We start from the raw sequence: 25,833 nt of genomic DNA on the forward strand, positions 1-25,833 counted from the left end.
GCCAATGGACAAACAAACATTTAAAGCATTCAGTGTTTCCCCACCAAAATGCTTCTTCATTGCAGTGTGGAGGGGACTTTAAAACACCATTTAGACTTCCACGTTGGGAAATCAAACTTGCATTACTAAACATAAAACATTACACACACACATACACTAAGACAAAGCTGTAGTCTGGAGTGATTTGCTTTTCTGCAGTTGTAAACTCTAAATTCTTTATTAGCTCTTAATCCCGTGTTAAACTGTTTTATGAGACTGCACAACAGGCCAGTACTCTGTTCTTCTGTCTTAATTGAGGCCTCACAGTGACAGTGGGTTACAAGCTACATACAAGTCTAGTCTAGTCCTGATAGCATGTAATAAAATCACACAGGATGATGTTGCTGATTACTTAGCATTACTCAAACTGCAGAGAGAGAGTCACTGATCACTAAATGACCCACGGATTGCAGTAACGATGCAAAAGCAATGTGGTCAGAGGTCACACTGCTTAAACTTTTGTTTCCTATTGATCTCTTTCTCTCTTTGTGCCTCTCTGTATTTGCTCAAGTATAAAAAGGTTTGCAAATAGGGTTAAAGTAAACAAGGAAGTGGGGTGACTGACACATGTTTCCAATGAGTGAGAGCACAACGTTCGTCATTACTTTCTCATTCTGTCCTCTCACACAACAGAGGCAACATGAAGCTGTGGGCCGTGCTGCTGCTGCTCGCTCTGCTCGCTCAGACTTTTGCTGCGGATGGTAAGTAAAACATTTAAAAATCAGTTTTAAAGTTCAGAAACGTATTTGTGATAAGCAAATAGAGGAGAGTTGCTGGTGGTTGTTCATCCTTCAGTATACTATTAACATGTTACAGTCAGACTTGATAATGGGCCTACTACTGTGTGTCAAATGTGTCCTGATTTAGAGTTTGTATATGTCCATCAGTAGCTACAACTATAATATATATGTCTGTATATATCTAATATATTAGATAAAGGAATGAACATTTAACAACATATTAATTAATATAATTTTTCATTTGTTTAACCACAGGGTCATCCAATCAGAGGTAACCAATTTGGATGCCCTGTCAGACATATTTATTACAGTTAGGACTGCCACTAACAATTTTATTCATTATCAATTAATCTGATTATTATTTTTACAATTAATCAATTCTTTGCCTAGTCTATAAAATGCCAGAAAATAGTGAAAAATGCCCATCACAAATGGCCAGAACACAAAGTGATGTCTGGCCCAAAATCCATTTTTTTTCTGCTTGATATATGACTTTGTGCAAGTATCAAAATAGTTAATCGTTGATCAATCAATCAATTAACTGTTTGTTTCAGCACTGATTTATAATCATGAATATGAACAGGATACGATAAGCAAGCATTAAATATACAGAGCTAGCTACAATTACTAAAATACTATTAATAATAAAGAACAACATATCCCATGAGTCTTTTCTATTAACATGCTGTCAAAGCCTCATGGGCGCTGTAATCAAATTCACTTTAATTTTATTAAATTATTGAGGAGGAAATTCATTTGGTTAGAGGTGCAAAGATCAATAGAATAAAAAGAAAAATACATCAACTCAAACAACAGAGACAATCCATTTTCTTTAACTCTGTCCTTCTGTTATCAGAGTCCTGTATGGGTCGCTGTGAGAATGGCTTTGACTCTCAGAAGCAGTGCCAGTGTGACTCGATGTGCAAGTATTACAAGAGCTGCTGCTCTGACTTTGAGGTCATGTGTGGCATGACGAGTAAGAAACCTCTCTGGTCATTTGTTTAAAATACATTCATGTTATGAGTCAAAATGGTGCAGATGATCACTGATATCACTTTTTTCCCCCTCAGCTCGTGGAGACACGTTTGTGTTTGCAGAGGATGATGATGATGATGACGATGAGCTGTTTGAAGGTACCACTCCACCCTCTAGTCTCCAGTCAGCACAGGACCTCACATCTTTTACCGTCATCAGTCGTCAGCTTAGGCCCACGCAGCAGCCCATCTCAGACTTTGATCGCAGACCACAGCAACATCCAGACACCACGCTAGAAATGACCAAACCCCCGCTACTGATGGATGCCATGCTTCAGAAAATGCAGGTAAAACCCGTTTCACAGACAGTCTCACCTACACAGGCGGACCCCAGCACGACTAAACCCCCTCAGATTGATGCAGCAGCTGAGACGGCCACTGTTCCCGTCACAACAGCCACCACTGAAGATCCTGACCCAGATGCCGTGGCCTGCAGTGGGAGGCCTTTTGACTCCTTCATGCAACTAAAAAATGGCTCCATGTTTGCCTTCAGAGGTGAGCGACTAGCAATGTAATCCCCTAATGTAGTAATCTGACATTTGATAAAGAAAATTTAGGGTTTCTTTTACAAAGCCTGCCTTTTGCTGTAGAGGAAATGAAGTATGAGATCTATTTATTGTGGGGAAACATGCCTATGAACTTGTTTTGTTTTTTTCTAGGGGACTACTTTTTTGAACTGGACCAGCAGTCGGTGCTTCCTGGTTATCCAAAGCTCATAAAGGACACGTGGGGCATTAGCGGGCCTATTGATGCTGCCTTCACCCGCGTCAACTGTCAAGGGAAGACTTATATCTTCAAGGTGGGGACACAGGAAATGATCTTGTATTAATTTGACCAGTTACAGGTGTGTCAGACCGCTGCTCTTGATAACAATTTAGTGTTTAAATGAATCTAAACTTTCATTAGGGAAACAAGTACTGGAGGTTTGATAACGGTGTGCTGGAGGAGGACTACCCTCGAGATATCAGCGTGGGCTTTGACAAAATTCCAGATCATGTGGATGCAGCGTTTGCTCTGCCTGCTCCTGGTCACAATGGAAAAGAGAAGGTCTATTTTTTCAAAGGTACAGCCAGATATTACACAATATATCCAGATATTTCTAGAGAATATTTGGTGTTTTGAACATGTGATGATGTGGAAAGTGCTTATCATATACCTAATATAAAGTTACTTAAATGAAAATTAAAACTCAAACTGTTGGTTTCTCCAGGCGAACAGTATTATACGTACGAGTTTTTGCACCAGCCGTCCCATGAGGAGTGTATCCGCATGTCTGAGAGGTCTCCGTCCACACTGTTCAGGCGCTACACTGACGTATACTACAACAACTTTGAGCGTTTTTTCAGCGAGCTCTTCTCTGACTGTGAGTTGTGGTGTTATAGATCATTTGTACTAGTTTGGGGGTGGAGGCAGGTGTTGTCACTTGTACAGCTTCATGTTTGTCTAACCTTCTTTAGTGCCTCAGCATCATGACAAACACCACTTCATTGAGAAGGACTGGAAGGGCCTCAAGTCTCCAGTGGATGCTGTCATGACAGGCAGAATGTACGTCCCTCCCCGGAGGTCCACACGACGCCGCGACGACTACCAGCCTGACCAGCAGTGGGGTCAACAGCAAGGTCAGCAGTGGGACCAGCAGTACGGACAGCAGTGGGGTCGTAGGATGCAAAGCCGTTCACCCTTCTGGGGATCCATGACCGAGCAGGGGATGAACATGGGCCGGGACTTTGCAGAAGCAGGGATGGAAATGGGTCTGAGGTTGGCAGAGAGGAGGATGGAAATGGAGGAGCGGCTCGGACGAGACTGGGACAGACGGTGGGATCAAGACTGGGACCAGAACAGACGGAGAGATGGTTACCGCCAGAACAACAGAGGCAACTTTGATTCCAGAGGTGACAGGTCGCACTGGGAGTCCATCCAGAGGAGTCTGCCCATGCAGAGCGTCTACTTCTTTAAAGGAGGTAACACTGCAGGGACAGATTCATTAGCGGTGCAGTTTAGGTTAATAATAGTCAGACTTTAGACCACATGATGGTCAAACTGGAGTCATCACCACTGAAAACTGAGATATGTGTTACAATAAAGGCTGCTACTAACAATTATATTTATTATTGATTAACTGCTTAGTCTTTAAAATGTCAGAAAATAGTGAAAAATGCTCATCACAATTTTCTCCAAGCCCAAGGTGACGTCTTCATATCGCTTCTTTTGTTCTGTCCAACAGTCCAAAACCTAAAGATAGATTTAGTTTACAGTGACATAAAACTGAGAAAAGCAGCAAACCCTCACATTTGAGAACCTGTAACCTGTGAATGTTTGGCTTTTTTGTTTGATAAATCACTTTAATATTTAAGCGATTGTCAAAGTAGTTGTTATCTGTTGGTTAAATTGTGGCTAGCAGCACTGATTAATTAAATCATTATGAATGCAAATAGGATACGATGAGCAGGCCTTAAATATACAGTTAGCTACACTGAAAAAAAATAGCAATAATTAAGAACAGCATATCCCGTAAGTCTTTTCTATTGGCATGCTGTTAAAACCACATGGGAGCTGTAATCAAATCAAATCCAATTTTACTTTATTATCCAAAGGAGGAAATTCATTCAAAGGTGCAAAGAAAACACAGAAGCAGTACAGAAATACATCAAATACAACAATAGAGACGATCCATGAGAAGAAATCATCGTCATCTGCTGCGTGCTGCGTGCTGCGTCCGGTATATTCTCGCTCCGTACCTGTGGGCTTCTCCCGTTCGTCCAAAAGAAGAAAAAAAAACTCCCTCTTTTCCCGGGGGCATGTTTCAGGTTTTTCAGACAGACTAATAGCTGGGATAGCTGGGAGAGAGGACAGGAACTCAGTAATTTTATCAAACTTTCCCCAGCTCTGTCACAGCCACAGATGACTTATTATAACTTGTCACATGCTGTTTATTAGTCCACATGACAAAGAAACAGATGCCTAAAATCACTCCTTGTGTATTTCTGCCTGTCACTGTTCAGTGATATTCAGTACTGTTGTCTGAAGAGTCACCAAAGACAAGACAAGAAAAATACAAGAATAAAGGAGTGTTGTGATTAACGTTGACAGTGACAACAGTTCCAAACTACTGTTAAGTTTACTGGCTGAGAGTGAGATTAGCTTTACACAAAAAGGAACATCTTAATCCTTTGACTCCAGAGCACCAGTTTTGACCTTTAATCCACTCTTCTCAAGTTATCCAGAGAGGGAAAACAAATGACTGTCTTGTTTTATGTGTCTTCTAGATAAATACTACAGAGTGGACCTGAGGACCAAGAGAGTTGACCCTGCCATGCCACCATATCCCAGATCCATCGCCAAGTACTGGCTCGGCTGTTCAGACACCACCGGGGCAGAGAAGTAGTTTCAAATATTTTAGGTATTTTACTATGATCATTTGTATATAACCGATGATTCATTTTAACTGAAGCAGGCAGTGTTGGTTGTACAAAAGTGTGTCAAACATGTTCAGTGTAACGCATAACAAGCCGCTCATCAACTTGAGCAAATATTGGAGATCAATGAAAGTCCACACACTGCTCCTCGTGGCCAAAGTTCAGCTGGTTGATTTTCTGAAATCTGTTGTCAACAACAGCTGACCTTCTTTATTAAACACAACTATAGTGAAAAATTGCTCAATTGAGAAAGACAGAGCAGGTTGCAAAGGAACTATCAGCAGTCTGAAATTGGTAGCAAAATTTTAGGCTACGTTTTGATTAAAAACAAACGCTCATTTGCAACAGTTATAAGGTTCTCATTTCTTAGTTTTCAGTGTCATTGTAATTAAGGAGTTTTTTACATTGCATCAGTGGTGGAATCTAACTACATTTACTCAAGTACTGTACTAAAGTACAGTTTTGAAGTACTTGTACATGAGTATTTAAATTTTATGCTACTTTATACTTCTACTCCACTACCATTCAGAGGGAAATATTGTCATTGTTGCTCCACTACGTTTATCTGAAAACTATAGTTACTGGTAACTTTGCAGATTATGATTTTACATACAATACATATGACTAACTTATAAAATACAATCCATCATTAGAGGTTAAACTAACCAACAGTGTATAACGTAGTTGAAATTAGCTCCACCTCAACCAGCTGGGATATTAAAATACTGCTTATGTGTGAACGCATCAGTAGTAATATTCCAATAATATGATACATGTGATAATATATCACTCTCAAACTGGCCACTCTGCCCATGTGTGTGTACTTTTACTTTGGACACTTTACATTTAGCTGATAATACATTTGTACTTAAGTGAAATCTTGAATGCAGGACTTTTACTTGTAACAGAGTATTTTTGCAGAGTGGTATTGCTACTTAAGTAAAAGATCTGAGTACATTCATTCAAAGTAATTCGGTGATGTTTTCTTAATCATGTATCTACAAATTTTTAAAATGTTTATTTTCATTATTAATTGTGAACATACAGTGAATAGGAAAATATAAAACACTCATGACATGATGGAGGTTTCATGTACCAAAGGGTCATAAAATCTTGACGTGGGGTCATGCAGATGTTCCCAGTAGGCAACATGAGGGGGGATACCATCCCCCTTGTTAGCAAAACGACCAAAATGCATCCCCCTTGTTCTCCATCCTCTAGTAGCAGAGAGAGTGCAGGGGCAGGGGGGTTGTTTAGTTGAATATCCAAAAATTTGTTTTACCAATTGTTGCTTTAATTATGTTCCCTGGCATCGTTTTTTCTAGTTTAGGAAGCGCTATATACACACATACATAAAAGTGCAGGACTTTGACGCCAGAGCCCCGGGTTCATATCCTGAGGCTCACGTGTGGTTAGGTTTAGGCAACAAAAGCGCTTTGGTTGAGGTTTGGAAAAGGTTGTGACTTCAGTTAAATTGAACATGATCTCTCTTTCTCTACTCTTAACCAGGTGCTGTAAGTGCCTAAACACAACCATGAAACAGTAGAGTCATGCTTTAGTTGCTGCGAGTGGATATTGTATTGCAAAATTGGACATTGTCTGGAAAGCAAATTAAAAAGTTGTAAGTGAACGTTTTGCTAAATGCGTTCAGTATCAACATTTTGCGACTTGGTCGATATGTTAATTAACAACATTTTCTCATATTGATGGAAAAGGTAAGGTAATCTAGATGTGAAAACATTCTTACAATTCCAGTTTTCTGACCTCTACTGACTTGTATAAGAGAGCTAAATATAAAACTATAATACACTGACAAAGCAGCCTTGTTGAATTGTAGCAGCTTTTGACAGACGTCTAAAGGGTGTACTGAGTACTGATTCAGAGTGAGTCACATTTGATCACATATTACAACTTGTTACAGTCTGTTCTTACTTGTATTTTCATCCATGACAAATAAAAATATCAGTACAGGAGCAGACTCAAATCGTATTTGCATGCTTAAATTATATGTTTTTGCTTGAATAAAGAACACAGTTCATGATGTTTTACAACTACTATGATATGCTCCTGTCTTCCTGGTGATTTTTTCCATAAAAGACCATTCTCCAGTCTTATCCCTTCTGAGTCAAGAAGCAGACACGGATATTACAGTACTTGTATGAATACAGATAATAAAACATCAACACTGGAGCAAATAAAAACAATTACCGCTCAATTGTTCATATGAAAATTGAGATACTGAATGTAACCAGTGGTATTGTTAGGAGAAATTACCCAAATACCACATCTGATATTCTGTAGTTTATTTGTTTCCTTTTTCTTTCAACCTAAAATATAAATTTCATGTGTATTCTGTAGAATTTAGGCTAAAAGTTAATGCTGCATAATGCAAGCTATACTTGTACATAACTGTTTAACAAATGACACCATAATTCAAGAATCACAGACCTGTAATTTCCTCAGATGGACAGTAGTTACTACCTGTGTGCAGGATAATAAATATGCATTTGTTTTTGGATCAGACCTGCTGACATATTAGTTTCTTAGAGGTTATGAGTGTTTAATCATGACATTTTCATAGCAGGGTTCATCATTCACACTGACCACTGCGCCGTCATTGGCGATGACCTCAGTGAGACCTGCAGCGTCTCCTGCTGGTCCCACAGTCAGGTAGTTGCTCTCAATTCTTCCTGTACACGGGTCACCATCCCGCCTTGTGTCTCCCTCAGCCCTCAGATCTGACCCTGAGTCAGCTGAAGCCACCTCTGGCACGCTTTGCAAAATGGACGACAGTGGCCTTTTTGGAGTGCCGCTCTCTGATGATGGAGCGTCATTAGCACCAGCTGTGTCAGCGGAGTTGAGGGAAGCATGCTTTCTCCTGATTGGCTTACATACGCCAGCCTCCCCTCCAGACGACCCCCCCCGCTCCCACAAACTCGCCCGAGCTCCGAGCTTCTTCCTGGGTGGTTTGGTGATCCCCTCAGCTGCCTTGGGCTTGGGCCTTCCAGACTCCTGCTCCCTTTGTCTCTGGAGGCTGCCGAGTCGCCGTAGCACTGCCTGAACGGGGCCTTCAGAGCTCGACTCCAGTTTCGACACGGGCCTACCTGCCTTACCCACCGTCACGTACACTGTGGTGACCTTATTTGAGACCCCCGCTTGAGCATCAGAGGCAGATGTTGGCAGCTGGCTCCCTTTATGAGCAGCTGTATTGGACATAGTCCGTCTTCGTCCTGATGCCCCGGGGACCTGCAGGGTGGCCCGGGATGGGGTTCTGTCTACTTCCTGGTCCTCTACCTCACAGCTTGATTCCTGGTTGTCTGTCTCCTGCACATCCACTTCATCTCCCCGCTCTTCACCCTCAGCTCCATCTTCTTCCCCAGTTCTCGCTGCACCTCCCTGACTTTGGAGGGCAGAGAGCATCAAAACCCCCCAGGGTGACTTGAGTTTGTTGCGTCCAGGGAGAGCTCCAGCGTCCTGAGCCGAGCCACACCTCTCCTTGGGGCTGAAGCGGGTGCCCTCGGCAAAAGAAACAGATGGCCTCTTGGACTTGGCGATGCTGGAGGTGCGAGGGATGTTGAAGGGCAAGGTGATGTCCTCACTGCTGAAGCCGGATGGGTCTAAGAACATGTTACACTTCGAGCTCATCTCCTGGAACTCGCTGCCCGTTACCGTCGGGATGTCTGCCAAATACACGGAGACAGAAAAGTCTTGTGACATAAGTAGAGATGGAGGGGGAAGTCTGCAGTGGCAGTTCTGCTCACCACCAAAAGAGGGCAATTTAAAGTTTGGTGTATCCATGTTCCTACCTTCTCTTGGAGGGACACAGTAGAGCGCCTCTCCCTCCTCCTCGTCACTGTCGAAGGACGAGCCCTCAGTCACCCAGCCAGATGAAGGAGGCTCAATGAAGCTGTGGTTGAACGTCAGCTCTGGGTCATGGTGAGATACTGTGTGTGTGTGTGTGACATAAAACATTGATTAGATAATAAAAGGTAATGGTTGTAAAGGTTACGTTTTAAGAGACACATTTAATATCCCAGGAGCTCAGAGACTTAATTCTATTAATTTGCAATTAGTAATAAACTAGTAGTAGATAAACTTTTCTCTTTTTGTTGTGTTTGCACTTGTCATATATTCAGTTTGATCTAAAATACCATAGTGAAAAGTCTGTCCATGTTGTTAAATATGTTTGAAATTTGTGTTTTTAGCTCTATTGCATCAATAACTAAAGCAATTCCTTATTCCACAAATTCAAACACAGGGGTGGGGACGGATACATTTTCTGATAAATGTATCTATTTCATTTAATTCCGAAGAAGCTGTATAATCAAACTTTCATAAGTCTGACAAATAACTAAAGTCCTCATGAGAATAAGTAATTTATGGTGAATTACAAAATGGTCCATCTTGTCCTTTGTCATCCTTGCATATTTGTGCAACATTTGGAGTTAAAGAGTTTGTACACAATCCATAAATTAGAATGTATCACTGTATTAAATTATGCAAGATTATACTATAAATACTGTGCTGTAGGACTGACCAGTGACACGAGGCAGGCCAGAGGACCAGTCAGAGATACAGGGAAGTGCAGCGCCGATGTTAGCCAGGACGCTGTAGACGTGATATTTCATCCGAACAGACAAGCCTCCATCAGCCACAGTTGCCCTGGAAGAAAGAAGGTTACAATGATTTATATAGTCAGAATTTCACACTATTGCACAGTGCCATAGTTGAACTGAATGTCTTCCCACAACCCAAAATGTCATGATAATACAACAATTACCAATTTTAAGGAAGAATTATAAAGTTAATACTTCCAGATTCTGGGTTGTGTTACATAAATATGGCTCTGTAGAGGGAAAGGACAAAAGAGGCCTGAAAAGATCACAGCTTGTCCTGGTCAAGGTAGTCCAGTAGTGTTTGGGCTTATACAGTATGGTAAGTGGGCGTAAATGTTGATAGAGGGAAGTGAGGTACAGACCTGTCTTTGCCATCAACAGGGCCTCCTCCACAACACAAACAGCAGCAGAGCACAGCAAGGAGCAACAGGAGTATAGGAACCAGCACGCCTGCTAGTACAGAACCTCTGACACCTGATACACACACACACACGCACGTCAAGAAACATGTGATGCCATTAAGGCACCAGCATGCACAGAGCCATTTTGATGGATGGATGGATGGACGTACCGTTGGGGCAGACACCAGAGACTGGGTGGCACCGGACCCCGTCACCACAGTCACAGGCAGAGGAACAGTTGAGGCCGAACTGCAGGGCGGGGCAGCTGCTGTTACAGCTGGAAAAATCACGTAATTACGCCACAGCAAACAGAAAATCCTGTGTATGAACACTGAATCATGATTTTAGTGACTAATAAACATTGTGGCGTCATAGAGAAGAAAATTAAAGGGACCATAATTTGCTTAAATTACACGACTGTCTTGGTTTGAAAAGTCCCCTTCTTCGGGTTTAGGAAACAAAACCAAATTCACATGAATTTTTTCATGTTTGCTGACTGTTTGTCCTCTGGCTTTGATCTTATGGAAACACACTTCATGACTGCAGTGCTGTTTAGAGGCCAACTGTTAAAGCGCAGATGCCAGAGGTTCCTTGAACGCACCAACGAGGAAGACAGTCCATGCTCGCAACTGCATTACTACAGTACACGATAGTGATGTAAGTTTGACAAAAATAAAACAGTAATGTTAGTTTCAGTGGTTAATAGATTAAAACATGCAAAATCTTTCAAAACAAATGTATAATGTATGTATCATTTAGCTGATGTTTGGACTTGTTAGATCGGTTTAACTAACACTGTGGTTAAACACTGTGTGTCCATATTTTAAAGCATTTCTCTCAGTTTAAATATTTGCACAAGAATAAAGGCCCCTATCAATCTGCTGACACTACAGCCATTTTCAGGCTTTCATAACACAGCAGGCATGACGGAAAAAAACAAAACATAGAAACTGTTGCATTGTAGTTTCTCTTGTAGTATAGGTATCGCAAGAATAATGCTGTCAACGAAGTGTGTTGGTGTGGCAGGTTAAATGATCTGTGTGTGTGAGTGTGTTTTTTAAACTATAACTATATTCCAAAGAGAAACATTGCTTTAATTTGCCCACCTCTCTCCCTGAAAGCCTGGCTGACAGACACATCTTCCTGTCATGTGATGGCAGTACCCATGGAAACAAGGGCCACACAGGAAGCTGCAGGCATCTCCAAACGTCCTGTTAGAGCAGGCCGCCTCACACCTGGCGAGAGGGAGCGATGACCAAGGACACAAATAATAAGAGAAAATTTACCGACATTCATTTTCTAATCCTAAACATCAATCTCACTACATGTATTAACTATTTAAACTGATTTGACTCTTTTCCCTTTTATGTGGAGAGTTGTCCCACACAGATCAGTCCATATAAAGTCCACACACTCTGTAATGCTGGCTCCTTTAGAAACGTGAAGATGCAAGCAAAGGCAAGATCAAGGAGCATTTTCATATAGAATTCATTTTTGACCATTATAAAAGACTACCAGGATCACACCACTGGTTTTGCATGGATTAGCACTTTAACTATAAACTGCATTAACTTTGTTACAGCCAGCTATTTGCACTGATTGCCATACAGTATGAAAATCAATATGCAGAGTTGAAACTCACTTGGGGAGACAATCTATCCATCACATGTTAATGGCAATGAAGTAGTGAGCTGTGACTGGCTGGATAATTCTTTCTTTTTCAAGGCAAGTGAAACTTCATCATCTTTCCTCTTCTGAGTTTGACTTTTTGACTACAACTGATAGTCAGTGAAATGGAGTTTGGCAGCCAACTCGCTGATGTTGGAACTTCCCACAAACAACTGTATGCACCAAGAGGGAAGTGTTTTGAGTTCCCGGTTCTCAACTGCATCCCCACAGGATGAAAATGTAACTTTTGACAGAAATAACTATAAACTTTTTGCACGATGTCTGCTGTGAGACAAGTTTCAAATCTCTGCAGGTTCATTTTCATAACAAGTTGAAATAAATGGAAACCAACAGATAACTGAGAAGTAGATACGCTTATGGCAGATGTTCTTAAACTTGGGGTTGGGACCCAGTGTGGGGTCACTTGACATGCTGACGAGTCGTAGGAGATTTCTAAAATTGATGATGGCAAGTGATATTATTTTGATGATCTAAAAACAGCAGAAAAGGTCAAGAAACCTTGTCTCATGATGTGCTCTGTAAAATGATTGGTTGTAATGCAAAATGTTATTTTTTGGTCTAAAACCTGAAAAACCCACAAATGATCTGGTAACCATCACTGTAACTTAAGAACAGCATGGTCTTGTATGCCCTTAAACTCGCACGCACACCTGGGTCCAGTCCATCCAGCGTCACACCTCCAACATTTCCCAGTTTTTGGGTCACAGGGTTCATTATTTCTGCAACGTGGACACTTCTCCTGGCAGCCGTCACCGTAATAACCAGACGGGCACGGCTGGTCGCATCGTGTACCGTTCCAGCCGGGCTCACAGGCATCGCAGGCACCATCAGTGGCAGAGCAGAGCTGGTTGTCTTTACAGAAACCACAACTAAGGACAGGAGATACAAACAGAAAGAGAGCAAGAGAGTTACCACTAACACACAGGTGTTTAAACAAACTAATGTATCTTACCTTACACCTACCTCATTTTACAACCACTGCCATACTTCCCAGCTTCACAGGGCTGGTTGCAGAAGAGACCATGGTACCCCGGGTGGCACAGGCACTGCCCGTTGGCCAGGTCACAGCTGCTGTGTGTGAGGTCACAGTTACATCGCCGGTCACAGCTGGGTCCCCACCAGCCTGCCTCGCAAACACACACACCGGTACGCTGATTACATGGTGACAGGTAGCAGTTGCAAGTGATGGGACATTTCAGCCCCCAGTGGCCCCTGTGGCACTGACACCAGCCCGTTAGCTGGTCACAGCCGGGGCCCACAGATCCCCCGCTGACGCACTGGCAAGGCTTGGAGCAGGTCGGCATCCACCAGCCCTCGTCGCAGGTGCAGTTTCCGTGGACGGGGTGGCAGTGGCCGTGCCGGGCGCACTTGCAGGCATACTGACACAGCGGACCCCAGCGGTTAGGGTTGCAGGTGCACTCACCGGTGACGGGGTGACAGCGGCCGTGTGGGTGGCACTGACACACCTGGCGGCAGTCTGAGGCCCAGAACTCAGGAGGACAGCCTGGTAACAACCAAACAAACACAGGGAATACATACAATGCATAATGCTGCACAAAAACACTGTAAACACTGTGTAAAGTAGTGGAATATAACTAAGTATATTTACCCAAGCACTGTACTTCAATATTTTCCATTTTATGATACTTCTACTTCTGTAAATGTTTTATTAAAGAAAAAAGTCTAAAAAAAGGAATGCAAATTTGTGAAGCAGAACTTTGTTTTCTCTTTATCTCTGTTAATCCTCTCATGACCTCTCAGGTTTATCTCGTGACCTTTTGGAGGAGGCCCGACCCCTAGGTTGGGAACCACTGGACACAGTATTGACAGCAAGCTCCACCTTGACCAGCTACAACAGTAAAATGCTACTTATGCACTGATTTATCAATAACAACAACAATGTGCTACATATTTGTGCACATTTTCTGCCAAACAAATACTTTTACGTTAAGCTGATAACACTTCTGTAGTATTTTTATATTGTTGTATTGATACTTTTACTTAAGTTAAAGATCTGAATACTTCTTCCACCACTGGTTTCTTACAATAAATGACCTTTATAGACACTTGGCGACAGTGACTCATGTTATTGTGGTTTAGTATTAAAATTCTCTACATTTAGAAAAAGGGATCAGTGAGCCACATTGTACAGTGTGTGTTAAACAGGAGCAGGTCACATGCAATTTATGAGAAACATTTACAAGTTTATGATATTAGTATCATCTTAAGTGACCCTAAATGGTCACTTTTACACAATAAAACTGAAATACTTAATGTGTGCATTGTAAATCAAACCGAAAAAACACACACGACTTAATTGATGCCAAACAGCTCCTGTCATTTATTGTGACTCACGTGTTTTACATTGAGCTCCGTAGTAGCCAGGTGGGCATCGACACACTCCAGGATACACACAGATCTCATTCTTTAGGCAGGCCTGCTCGCCCTCACACACAGCTACACACACACACACACACACACACACACACACACACACACACACACACACAAACAGCATACTAGTGAATGAGAAACCAGGAAAACACAGCAAATATAGAGGCAGTTAAAGCATAACTCCTGCAGATTGCTGGCCATTAAAGTAGTGAAACTCACGTATAGTGCACTCTTTTCCCTCTTGACGCCATCCAGTGCAACAGACCAGGGTGGAGGGGTCCCTGAATATACAGAAAATAATCAAAACTTATAATAAAACACTCTGTGGTTTCTAACCAGGAAAAATCCAACTACAAACACTAGCAATAGCCTAAGGAAATTATTAAAAGGAAAAGAAGACAGAATTTAGCCTGTATTCAGACCAAGCAGCTGCCCAGCACAGTCCTACACTCCTTGAGAAGGTAGAGCTCCTTGAGAAATACCTACAGTTTGTCACAGGAATAGTACTAATATCCTGCTTTATCCCCAGGGTTGTCAAAATCTTTTCCGTCTGGCTCCTGCTGTCGTCACTTGACGGTAAAACAGTAAGAAGATAGCAAGTGTGAGTGACAATAAAGTTGAAGTGTACCTGATGTTGTGGCAGACGTTCCTACCAGCAGGATCCAGTGTGTGTGAGGAGGACAACGAGCAGCAGAGCAGAGCACTCAGAGCTCCGAGGAGAAGATTCATCTCCACACAAAGCCCGAACCCAAAACCAGGAGCCAAATACCTTTCTGTCTCACGTCTCTTATGTCCAGTCTGTTCCTGGCTTCTTTCTTTCCTCTCAACTTGTTCTCCTTCCAGACGGAGGGCGCACAATGAAAGGCAGTATCTCTCTCTCTGTCTACCCTCCACCCTTCCCTCCTTCCCCTTCTCTCCCTCTCCTGTGAGTCGTCTTGTGGCTCCACTGCAGCCAGAGAGGTCGAAGCCCCCGGGTTTCCTCTTCCCATTTCCTGGGGAAGTCAGAGCCACTTCCTTCTATTCAGCCAGACAGAGCTTTTTAAAGATGGTCGAACACTAACTCACAAAACTCGCCGCACACACTACAAACACAAACACACACCCCTGATGTTCCCTTTTTCCCAGAATCTATTGTTAACAGTCCAGGACATGATGAAGAACGCCTTCGTCCTCCTTATAAGTCTCGAAAGTCAGTACATAGATGATCACATGATCACTTTTAGTTAATGTAAAAAACACAATACCATTTTTGAATCTAGTATTGGGTGTTTTGTTCTTGAATCAAGGAAGAAAATGCATTGAGATCAGTTTGATTTTCAATACAATTTTATGTTTGATGGATTTTATTGAATCTTGAGACCTCAATATCACAGGAAAAAATCCACATTTATAGTTTTTAGAATAGTTTTTATCACATTTCATCAATAGAATTAACTCACATGGCAACTGACATCTTAAATCTGTTTTTGTCAGTGAAAACGTACCATTAAAAACATGCTTACAAAAATAAATTGCACACAGTATTTCAGGAAAATCTGACTGGAAGGTCATACATTGTCTCTCAACAAATTCAAAACCACTGTCATTGTCTGAGTGTGAGTGCTCCGGTCAGACATTTAGAGGGAACAGAGGGGTCAGACACAGTAAATGTAGTTACTTTTTGGTAACTCGTCAGCTAATGGTGGTGGGAACTAAAAAAAACATTTCTCATTTCCCCAAGGAAGCTTATAGCTTCTTTTTAAAGTGAAGTAACCAATCTGCAGAGGCTGGTACACCAGCCAGAGCACATGTGCTTACACACACACGTACACATGCACATTTATGGCACCACCATCAAATAAACACCAGCAAAAGGCTTTGGCTCTGTGTGATGACTCAACATTTAACAAATATATTCTCGACAACACAAGTTAAGGCTCATATGACTACAACTTTCTTTTTTTCCCTTGAGCATAAAAGTGCTTCAAATGAGTAAACACATGGCTTAAAAATTCCCCTACTGAGGCAAAGGTTTCATGATACATTTGTGGTAAAATCTTGATTATTACATTAGTTATGAAATGACCCAACGCCCTCTTGTGGAACAGAGGTGAACTTAATATACTGTTTTCCATATTACTAGAGGGGAGAGTTTCATTTCAGAATATATACCTTTGTAATGTCTTTGGTTTTTGTTAAAAATGTTTGAGGATCTATTAAAACATCTATGCGTAATAACCCATTTTTCTAAAATTACTAAAAATTAAACTTTCCTTACAATGAGGAATAACATGATTGTTGTGTTAATATTTGAATCATACAAAAGGAAGCATATTTTTTTGTTAAAAAAGTATCCCTCTTAATACTGCGGTACACTGTACCATATGTACTATAGTATTAGTGTACTACATGTACTCATTTATCACTTCTATGGAAAATAGATAGGGATTTAAGAGTGAAATAAACCAAAAGGGAAATGAAAGTATTTATGATTGAAATAAAGCAAAAAAGAAAGCTGAAGAGCCTGTTTAAAAAGGCTGACACATAGTGCTTTTGTGTTATACACACTGGGGCTGCGTTCAAATGTCAAACCAGATTTTCTCTTACAAGCTGAGGAAGAAGTTGTGACTGAGAGAAGAAGGGTTCAGCAGGACTCGGGAGGCTGCTCCGTCTCATCAGTGGCCTCTGAGTCTCCGAGGATTTCCCAGCTGGAGGCGGAGTTGCTCATGTGGGTGGGGCTCCGGCCGCTGCCCGTCCGCGTCAAGAAGCCAAAGCTGCAGCCGACAGAGTAGAAAAGACAGGCCTGTAGTCAGGGATTACAGCTAAATATAGTCCAGGATTGATGAAGATCTCATGACAGTGACAGTATCAGCAGAGAGAGAGAGTTGAAACCAATGCTTTGATTCACAGATGAGTTTTTATAGCAGAGGTGCTTTTGGCCCATTTTTATTGCTCTTTCTTTGCATTTAATGAGAGTTAGAGTGCAAAGTGCTACAGTTGTTAGAGTTTAATTGATCATTTGTCTTCATAAATGCTCTCTACTTGTTTCTCTTTGGAGATTCTGGGCTAAAAGAAATATTCTTTTATTTTTCTTATTTGATTTCAAAAAATCTATATATGTCAATAATTCATTCATTTATTGTTTTCTTGTATTTTATTTTATCTTATTTTGTTTTTGTTACTTAAATGTCTTGAGATGTTGGGATTGAGGGGTGGGGTGGGATATGGTTGGGGGGTATACAGTAGTTAGTATAAAGTTGTTTGATACTTCCTGTTGATTTGTTTTTATTGTTAATTAGTTTTTTTTCCTTCTATTTTTGAAGTTACTACTGTAAGGGAACACAACAAATAAAGAGCATAAAATAATAATAATAAAAATAATTTCAAATAATATGTAGCAGAAGTGACAATGCAAATTATTAGACTGGCTGTCAAATAAAGCCAAAAAGACCCAAAACACATCTTAACTCAGCTGTATTCTCAGTCCTGACCAGACAAGAGTCGTCAAACAAATTCTTCACTTAATAAAATTCTCGGTCAAGAGGCTTTCCCTCATCCAGACTCAAAAGTATTTTCCCAAAGTTGTTGAGTAAGTAAGTTTACCTCCCTGCGAGTCTTAGTTCCTGGTAATTCTCAGTCCCTATTCTTCATTAGTCGAAGTTGGTTAACATCCTTTTCTCAACATCGGCTCATTTCTAGGAAGACAGACTTAATTTAAGGGTAAAAACATGAACATGAGTAACATCTATCCCACTTAAAATCTATTTTGTTGATTTGTTGAATTAATACCTGGAAAATGAATTCTAAATTGTGTTTTAGTGTAAACATATTACTAAAATAAAACACTGTAAAAACTTAAATTAAATTAAGTCATTTTGCTTCAATTGGTAAATCATCAGGGTTTACATCCATCTCAGGAATTTTGTCACGTCTGACGTTTCTCTTTCTCCCTCTCATTCTTCAAGCAAATGGCATTAAGATAATCCTGAGCTTGCCTGTCAAGAGAAATCCTCTGTAATATCAGTCTGATCTATGTGTCATAAGTAGCAAAACTAAAACATATCTACCAGCTCTTCTTTGGACAAATCACTGACGAGAAGCACACTGTGCGCACAATGTGTGCTTGTGTGTTTTGTCTGGCCGCTCACACGTACACTAAAGATAACCAGAAAAATGTCTGGGTCAATATTAATAGAAAGGTGCACCAACAGCACGCCAGACACAGGAACCAAAGGAAGCAAAGGAATTAACTTTCTCAAAGCAAAAACATAAGCTGGGACAGATGCTGAAACAAACCACCACTTCCAAAAACCTCAGGTGAGAGATCTAAACAGATGAGGACATCATCTCTGTCCTTTTGCATTGTGGTTTCAAGTCTGAGTGGTGCAGTGAAGCAGAGTAGGTCGAAGTTGTACTCACAGGTTTCGAATGCGTGACTCAGCTGGTTTGTCAGTGCCGTCAACTTCTGTGCCATCTACTTCTGTCTGCCCAAACAGAGAAGTCCTCTCCTCCTCATCACTGGCAACAACAAAAAAAACTGTGTTCTCTTCTGCGCATATTTCTACACCGGCCCGTTATTTCTGGATATCATGAATGTGTGTTGTGTGTGTGTGTGTGTGTAAGAGAGACCTGCTGCTGTATTCATTCACAGGAATTCCCAGCATCTTTGCCTTAATGAGCTTTCTCCTTTTTTTGATGGCAGAGCGGACGGCCTCTAATAGGAAACCTGGACACCTCTCCTCATTCAGGATCTCCCTGCAGAGACACACAATCACTTTCATTCACATGTAAACAATATATCAATGGTAAGAAACTTTATCACCCACATACCCAACAGTTGATGCATCTGCATTTAAACTTACCTCAGTTTACTAAAATGTGCAACTTCAGAAGTAAAAAGTGTTCTCAGAAGGATAGCAAAACAAAACATGTCCACACACACACACACACGAAGTAGACCCACCTCTGATAGTAGTTGAGCTCCTCCTGCACCAGGAAGAGGTTGGTTTTGAGCTTGTTCCTCTCGAAAATGATGTCACGCACCTCCTTCTTGGTGAAGCACGGCAGATCGGGATCCTTCTGGTCGACCGTCGACTTTATCGTTAACTTACGAGCTGTCTGACTTGGACTGGACTGATGGGAGAACAGAGAGTCATCAGGTCATACAGGCTAACAAATGACATCAAACTACAGTCAACAACAAACTGTCAAGTCCTGAGGTCGTTAGAGGAGGAAAGACATGCTGATAGTTTGTTTTAGTTGGAGTAGGTTTGAAAGCAACTGTTACTTGACCAGTAGTACAAGCTTTAAATTTAAAATTTAAATTTTTTAAATCTCTAGCTCTTGTCCAGAACATTTTAGAATGAGTGGAGCAGCCGAATGAGTTAATTGTCCCAGAAAGTCCCACATTTATTTTGACCTGCAGCTCAGTGAGTGCTGATTTTTAATACCATAAATACATGTAGAAGTATCTCTGAAAAGCACACTTTTATACATGTAAGAAGTAGGCTAGCATTTACTTTTTTGGACACGAAATAAAGGAAACATAAATTAAATATATATAATCCATCATGTGTAAGAGGCATGCGTACGGGGCTGTTGCTGTTGGTTCTGTCCAGCTGTGCTTGGAGGTTTTCTATCTCTTTGTTTTTCTCCTTCAGGTCGGCCTCCATGTCGGCCTTCCTCTCCACGGTGCTCTTCAGCTGGGCCTGCATCACATTCAGCTTGTGTCGCAGCTCCGCATTCATCTTCATGAAGCGGTCCAACTGCTCCTGGAGCTGCACACACACAAACACACACACACACACACACACACACATATGATACATATGAACAACAATTTTGTAATCAAGAAAGATTGCAAGTAAACCTTCTAAACAGGTTTAAAGTCAAACAGACAGTTTCCATACTTCCCATCACAGTAGCTGTGTGGAGGTGAAAACTCTGCCCAGACTTGTCTTTAAGTGCAGCTTAATCCACATCCAGTAACTTTGTGGATAATCTCTGCACTCTCCACTCTTTCCCTGACAGTGAGCGCACTTCCTGTCTTCCAGTGTATTTATTGGTGTGGTTTACGTGATATAACTTCTCTTTTGATGCTGCCTGTGATACAAGACCGTGTAATTATGTGTGTCTGTTACAAGGCTCTATGTGTAAATATTAAAAAACACATAATCTTAGGATGACAGTAATACAATAAACACTATTGTTTCTATAAGAAAAGCCAACATGCCTTTAAGGAAAGCGACCTGTGTAGCCACAGCCATAAACATTATAATAGTTTGTGTGTCCACGTGTTACAGCACACCAGCAAAGATGACAGCTTTCTCTCCAGTCTAATGAGAATGCACGGGCAGAAGAATCGTCATACGTTTGTGTTTGTGTCTCCTTACCGCCTCCACCTCTTTGGAGATGGTGGTTATCTCCTGGACTTTGGCCCTCAGCTCATCTCTCTGCTTGTCCACCACCTCCTTCAGCTTCAGCATCACCTCTCGCTCCTGCCGCTGGACACGGCCTGCACACACACACGTACACACACACACACAAACACGTAAACACAAACACACACACATGGTCAGGTAAAGAAACCTGTTTTGTGTACCCCTCTTTGCAATGATTATTACACTGCTGGCTATGATTCTTGTTATAGATTTAGAGTAAGGAAAATCAATTGATGACAAAATTCAGGTATGGAATAGGTAGTGTTATATTGTTACATTATATCGTTAATTGATGGCTAATAAAGTAACTTTGCTGATATGTAGTGTTAAATAATCTATCATGTAATAAACTAACCTTGGGAAATGCAGTAAGAAGACAAATATACAAGTTCTCTAAAATTATTACCATATAGAGGTAAATACAATTTTGTTTGTAGTGTTCACAGCAGTGAGAAAAAGGTTTTTTTCCAGACACAAAGTGCCAGTAAATCCACAGAACTTGGTGTGAACAGTTTTCATAGGAACAATTTTTTCACTAAAAAGTAAAACCGCGAGGTCTGTGGATTATCTAGAGTAACTGAGACATTGTGTTCGGAAAGACATTTTACTGTTGAGTTTTTCTACTGTATCTGAGTGGAGGGAGAAATCTCTGACGTGGATATCTCAAACCCTGGGCAAATAAAACCAAAACTATTGCACTGCTAGATACCATTCATGGTAAGATGCTTTTTTTTATGATTTGGATAAAGTGAGCCTTTAGACATGCTGGCGCTGCAGCAAAAAAATAAGGTGTCTTTTAAACTATATATTGTAGTGCCATAAAATGTAATTCTTGAAAAAAATAATAGACAGCACATTTGAACTGCACCTCAGCTGAATGAAGCAGGGGAGCCTGATAGCAGTCACATTCATCACATAAAAGAATGATCACATTCAGCTGCCACACGGCCTCTTGTCAAATAACCACAAGAGCATAAAGACATTATGTTTTCCTGTCAGTACAAGAAAACAAGAGTCAGCAAAGCGACTCCCCCCACTGGCACACATTACTGGGGTGAGTTTTCTACATGCTTAAATGTATCAGTGAACACAAGCGAATATGAGATGATATATTTTCTGTTTTACTTTGTCAAACCAATTATTAAATAAAGTTGATGAAGTAGATGTGAAATGTAAATTTTGTGCACCGACAAAGGAATTATAATTACTTGTACTTTTCTTACAAAATATTGACTATTTATCTACAAAGTAAAAAGACAATAATTTTGTGATAATTAAAATAAACCTACTCTGCAAATGTTGACTTTTTCTGTGATTTTTTTTCTGTACATCGTCTTTATGTTTGCAGGGTAAGCACAGCCCTCTTCTGAGTCCTCTCCTACCTGTGACTTCTGCTGCTTCATCCTCTAAAATAACTGCACTATAAACACTGCAACAACCAGTTTGACTGCTCTCTGCCTCAGTGCTTATGACTGTTAACACACTGCTTTGAATCTGTACAGCAATAGGTGAAGAAGCATTTTCACGGAAACTACTGTTACATATATTTGCATTCTTGGACTGGACTAGCAAAACCACATAACCAAATGGCCTTGAGGTTGATCTGCTTGTTTAGAGAAGAGCTAATGGCAACCCTGGATAAGTCTTCTGTTTGGAAGAATGACTTGGTGTTTGCTGCGCTGTTTACATTGCTTCTGAAAGCAATGAGGTATAAAGCATGCTAGATTGTTTTTGTGATATCCACATTTATTCGTTTTATGTTATTTAAAACGTATCATAACCCACGCTGGGGATTGAGAACCATCCTAAAGACACCAAGGCCGAAACATTTCCAGTTTTGATTGTCCACTCAACTCTCACAGATGGAAAAAAAAATCCCTAAGATTCCCTAAGGCTTTATTAAAAGTTCATGCGGTAACATCTCCATATTTGGGGTGGGATTTAAACTGTCATGTGAGTACAATCAAAAGTGAAATGCTGCTTTTGGAATGAACAAAAGTCTTTTGGAACTTAGTAAACACAGTCCAGATTTAAAAGACCCATAGCATATTTTACATTTAACTTTAAATTCCTAGGACATACCTTCCTGTGCATGGCTGCCCTTCAGCCTGCTCTGCAGCTCCTCCCTGTCCTCCTGGAGCTGCTGTACCTGGACCTGCAGCTCCTCACACCTCCTTCTCCACTGCTCCTCCTTCTGCTGCAGCTCCTGCTTCAGAGGATGGGAGACAGACTGTAAAATCATAATCTCAGAGACGTGATACTAAACTTTCAGGAAAAAACAAGATCTTATGCAACTGCCCTTTGTGTTGTTTAAATCTCATAAGCATGTAGGAATTTGGCTTTGACAAAATAGGTTGTGTTCAGGCAGGTGTGTCATTTTGTTGTTAAGTCATTACAGATATTTTGTTGAAATGGTTCCAAGACATCTCAACAGCAAAGTCTGACTTCTGAGAACCACATCTGTTCATTTACTTTCTCAGCAACGATTATAACGACGCTGTCTCGTCTACAGTGCACTGATACTACAGAATAAAGTGTAAAGGCCTAGACATGCTGATGGATAAGCAGTAGCAGAAGAGATTTCAGATGATGGCGTCTTGGCAACAACGTAGGTTAAACAGCAAATACTTTGTTAATACTTTAATGGCATGATTAACTTTAATAGTAGTGTTTCAAATAATTTCTCTGCCTTTACAAAAGGTTGTTGTCACACAGTCTCACAACAATTAAGTTCTTTGTTGTGTTAATAAACCATAACACTTATACTACAATGGCAGGCTCCTGCTGTGGAAGTACTGTACTAACTTCCCTCTGCCTGTACTGTACTCATGTCACAGCAGCATACTAGTTCAAACTGCATGAATTTCACACTTTATAACACTGTAACATGAAACGTATGCAACATCCCCATGGATGGAGAATGGAGAGTATTCAAGTCCTTGAGTTGGAGCACTGGCATTTCTGTAGCTTTTGTGTATTTTTTTTTACTTTATTTTTTAACTTTTACTCCATTACAACCCAGTGAGAAATTAGTAAGCCATATCTAGGCTGTTTGTTTACTTTGCAGAATGAGGTTTTACATATTAGCCTATGTGGAACATAAACTTGGCTGGATTAACCTGTTTGGGGGGCCCCCAGGAAAAATTGAGCTGATGGGGCCCTGTTAACCCCTGACATAATGCTTTGTGCATATTCCCATTCAAAGAATCTGTTAACTGAATCGCCACAAACCACTAAGCTACACTAAGCAGTTAGACTGCCCTAAGGCCCAGTGGCCCACTTTGCTCTGTTGATAGTCCAATGTCCAATTTACAATAAGGTGTTAAAATAGTCCATGCTATACCACACTAACTCATCAACAATAGTGTTTTTTATCATTAATGATTGTTGGACGTCCACATTTATCATTATTAAAGAATAAGTAGTCTGCTTTAACTTTGATACTTAACATCCAAGTGAATTTAGCCTGCTGCTAATTCTACTATTTTTACATAAGTAAATGTCTGACGTCCCCTCGGATGCATCGCTAGCTAGCTTCTTTTTAGCTAACGTAGCTTAGTAGCTAACTAACGTTGGTTATCTTACCAAAGCAAGCTAAAGTCATTGCTGTGCCGCATTACCTAGTTTAACATACACCTTTTACACGACATACCTATACATCGTTGGAAAAAAGCTAAAGTAAACGTTTAAAATGTTAAACATCCCCACTGTTAGCCGTTCAGTTACAAGACACCGCGAGGACCGGTCAAACCGCGGTTGCCTTGGAGACACAGGGCAGGTACTTCAGGTTAACGTTGGCGGATTGATATCAATTAGTCAGTCGGATAGCAAGGCACGGAAGTATAGTTTATATCAGATAACGGGCCGCTGAGACAATTAAAAATAAACAAAGCGTAAGAATTTAATACGCTCCATACAAGCCTACTGTACCTTTAATGTTCATGTTTTTGCTACATGTGGAAGGCGTCGGTCATGTACTGTAGCTAGTCTCCTCTTGTCACGACACAAAACACAACCGAAACATTCGTTACTACCGTCGAAGTGAAGCACTGTTACACAGTTGTAACGTCGGTATGACACACACACACACACACACACACACACAGTGGGTAAAAGGCATTGACGCCGTTGGTACATTGTTTTCAAAATGCTGGGAGGATTAAAAGCTCCCATCTCTCTCACCCGTATATCATTTTTATCGTTGTCCTCCTCGCTTTCTTTCCCCACACGTGTCTTCTGCTGTTGCAGCTGTATCGCCTCGAAGGTCTTGAGCAGTTCCTCTTCCCTCAGTTTGAGAGCATGGTTCCGCGACGCGAAGCTCTCCAGCAGCTCCAGCACCTTCACTATTTTCGGCACCAGACCCACGACGCTCTCCTTGCCACAGCCATCGATCAGCTTCTCCACCTCGGTGCCGATCAGTTTGGCTATTTCATACACATCATCCACAGTCAGGGCCGAGAAGGTCCTGTCGAAACAGCCCTCTGTGTTCGTGGTCTCTGAATGTGCTTCAGGTGCCTCCATGTCTTGAGTCCCGGCAGCTCACTTCACATGCTCTGTATCAGCTATCGAAACCGACAGTGGCTCGTCAGCGTGACATGAGTAAAACAGGATGATTATAAAAGTGGAAACAACTAGTGCTGATGTGTAGTTTAAAAGTGCGTATATTGTTGAGCCCACGCTTCCGACTCGTCTGAACTTGACCTACTTCTCTTCCAACATCTTTACTTTATAGCCACATTAAAACAGCCTACCAAAAAGTAAATAAATAAATACAAGGACATCGAGTACTCTGCAATGAACTGTAGTACAGGGCTGGACGGTCCAGGACTCCCGCAGTCCACTCGCTGCAGGATCCTCCTACTTTTCTGACTAATGTAATACGAGTATACACACGCAGCTACATGCAGAAACTCGCCTGCCAGGTCGAGCATACTGATGCATGCACCAGAGCATGAACATTGAATTTCCTCTAGATCTGTTTTCAGAAACGCTGACCTATAACTGTCCAATAAATGTCACTTTACTAAAATAAAAAGTAGTTATATGAGGCAGAAGGCTAAACCTGAACAGGACAAACTACAGTAT

At 41.1% G+C, this 25,833-nt stretch overlaps 3 protein-coding genes across 8 annotated transcripts; 1 reads left to right on the forward strand and 2 right to left on the reverse strand.

Annotated features, from left to right (window-relative positions):
- The first annotated feature begins 582 nt into the window (after positions 1-582).
- Positions 583-7,289, forward strand: vtna (vitronectin a). The gene is made up of 8 exons (XM_044203506.1): positions 583-740; positions 1,636-1,755; positions 1,850-2,308; positions 2,473-2,612; positions 2,720-2,876; positions 3,024-3,176; positions 3,271-3,774; positions 5,080-7,289. Exons 1-8 carry the CDS (start codon positions 680-682, stop codon positions 5,196-5,198), a joined length of 1,713 nt encoding a protein of 570 aa, XP_044059441.1. The 5' UTR covers positions 583-679; the 3' UTR covers positions 5,199-7,289.
- Positions 6,229-15,556, reverse strand: scarf1 (scavenger receptor class F, member 1). Of its 2 annotated transcripts, XM_044203504.1 has the most exons (11): positions 14,958-15,554; positions 14,549-14,610; positions 14,291-14,392; positions 12,899-13,439; positions 12,586-12,804; positions 11,353-11,481; positions 10,417-10,523; positions 10,208-10,319; positions 9,767-9,891; positions 9,036-9,173; positions 6,229-8,909 (listed from the first exon to the last, which is right to left on the reverse strand). In XM_044203504.1, the coding sequence occupies exons 1-11, from the start codon at positions 15,056-15,058 to the stop codon at positions 7,780-7,782; spliced, it is 2,766 nt and encodes a 921-aa protein (XP_044059439.1). In that variant the 5' UTR covers positions 15,059-15,554; the 3' UTR covers positions 6,229-7,779. The 2 variants fall into 2 exon arrangements, with proteins under 2 accessions (XP_044059439.1, XP_044059440.1); XM_044203505.1 differs by lacking the exon at positions 14,291-14,392 and having other exon boundaries at positions 14,958-15,556.
- Positions 15,557-15,637: 81 nt separating this feature from the next.
- On the reverse strand, positions 15,638-25,608 carry LOC122879431 (Rab interacting lysosomal protein). Of its 5 annotated transcripts, XR_006378707.1 has the most exons (10): positions 24,931-25,608; positions 22,831-22,957; positions 20,701-20,822; positions 19,900-20,085; positions 19,272-19,441; positions 18,938-19,063; positions 18,728-18,826; positions 18,376-18,463; positions 17,912-18,016; positions 16,949-17,082 (listed from the first exon to the last, which is right to left on the reverse strand). XR_006378707.1 is itself a non-coding variant. In XM_044203510.1 (9 exons), exons 1-9 carry the CDS (start codon positions 25,267-25,269, stop codon positions 17,998-18,000), a joined length of 1,263 nt encoding a protein of 420 aa, XP_044059445.1. In that variant the 5' UTR covers positions 25,270-25,607; the 3' UTR covers positions 17,983-17,997. The 5 variants fall into 5 exon arrangements, 4 of the variants coding, with proteins under 4 accessions (XP_044059442.1, XP_044059443.1, XP_044059444.1 ...); XM_044203510.1 differs by lacking the exon at positions 16,949-17,082 and having other exon boundaries at positions 17,983-18,003; positions 24,931-25,607; XM_044203507.1 differs by lacking the exons at positions 17,912-18,016; positions 18,376-18,463 and having other exon boundaries at positions 15,638-17,082; positions 24,931-25,602.
- Between the last annotated feature and the right edge of the window lie 225 nt (positions 25,609-25,833).

The sequence above is a fragment of the Siniperca chuatsi genome, linkage group LG7 (assembly GCF_020085105.1).
Source record: "Siniperca chuatsi isolate FFG_IHB_CAS linkage group LG7, ASM2008510v1, whole genome shotgun sequence".
In the NCBI taxonomy this organism is placed as follows: Eukaryota; Metazoa; Chordata; class Actinopteri; order Centrarchiformes; family Sinipercidae; genus Siniperca; species Siniperca chuatsi.

Excerpts from the sequence above, each read along its gene's own strand:
- scarf1 (XM_044203504.1), bottom strand. The coding sequence starts at position 15,058 with ATGAATCTTCTCCTCGGAGCTCTGAGTGCTCTGCTCTGCTGCTCGTTG. Across the intron at positions 14,611-14,957 it reads AACGTCTGCCACAACATCAG|GGACCCCTCCACCCTGGTCT; the intron begins GTACACTTCAAC and ends CTGTATATTCAG. Across the intron at positions 8,910-9,035 it reads CTGTGTCCCTCCAAGAGAAG|ACATCCCGACGGTAACGGGC; the intron begins GTAGGAACATGG and ends TGTATTTGGCAG.
- LOC122879431 (XM_044203507.1), bottom strand. The coding sequence starts at position 25,269 with ATGGAGGCACCTGAAGCACATTCAGAGACCACGAACACAGAGGGCTGT. Across the intron at positions 20,086-20,700 it reads TCTCCAAAGAGGTGGAGGCG|CTCCAGGAGCAGTTGGACCG; the intron begins GTAAGGAGACAC and ends GTGTGTGTGCAG. Across the intron at positions 18,827-18,937 it reads GTGAATGAATACAGCAGCAG|TGATGAGGAGGAGAGGACTT; the intron begins GTCTCTCTTACA and ends TGTTGTTGCCAG.
- vtna (XM_044203506.1), top strand. The coding sequence starts at position 680 with ATGAAGCTGTGGGCCGTGCTGCTGCTGCTCGCTCTGCTCGCTCAGACT. Across the intron at positions 1,756-1,849 it reads GGTCATGTGTGGCATGACGA|CTCGTGGAGACACGTTTGTG; the intron begins GTAAGAAACCTC and ends TTTCCCCCTCAG. Across the intron at positions 2,309-2,472 it reads CTCCATGTTTGCCTTCAGAG|GGGACTACTTTTTTGAACTG; the intron begins GTGAGCGACTAG and ends GTTTTTTTCTAG.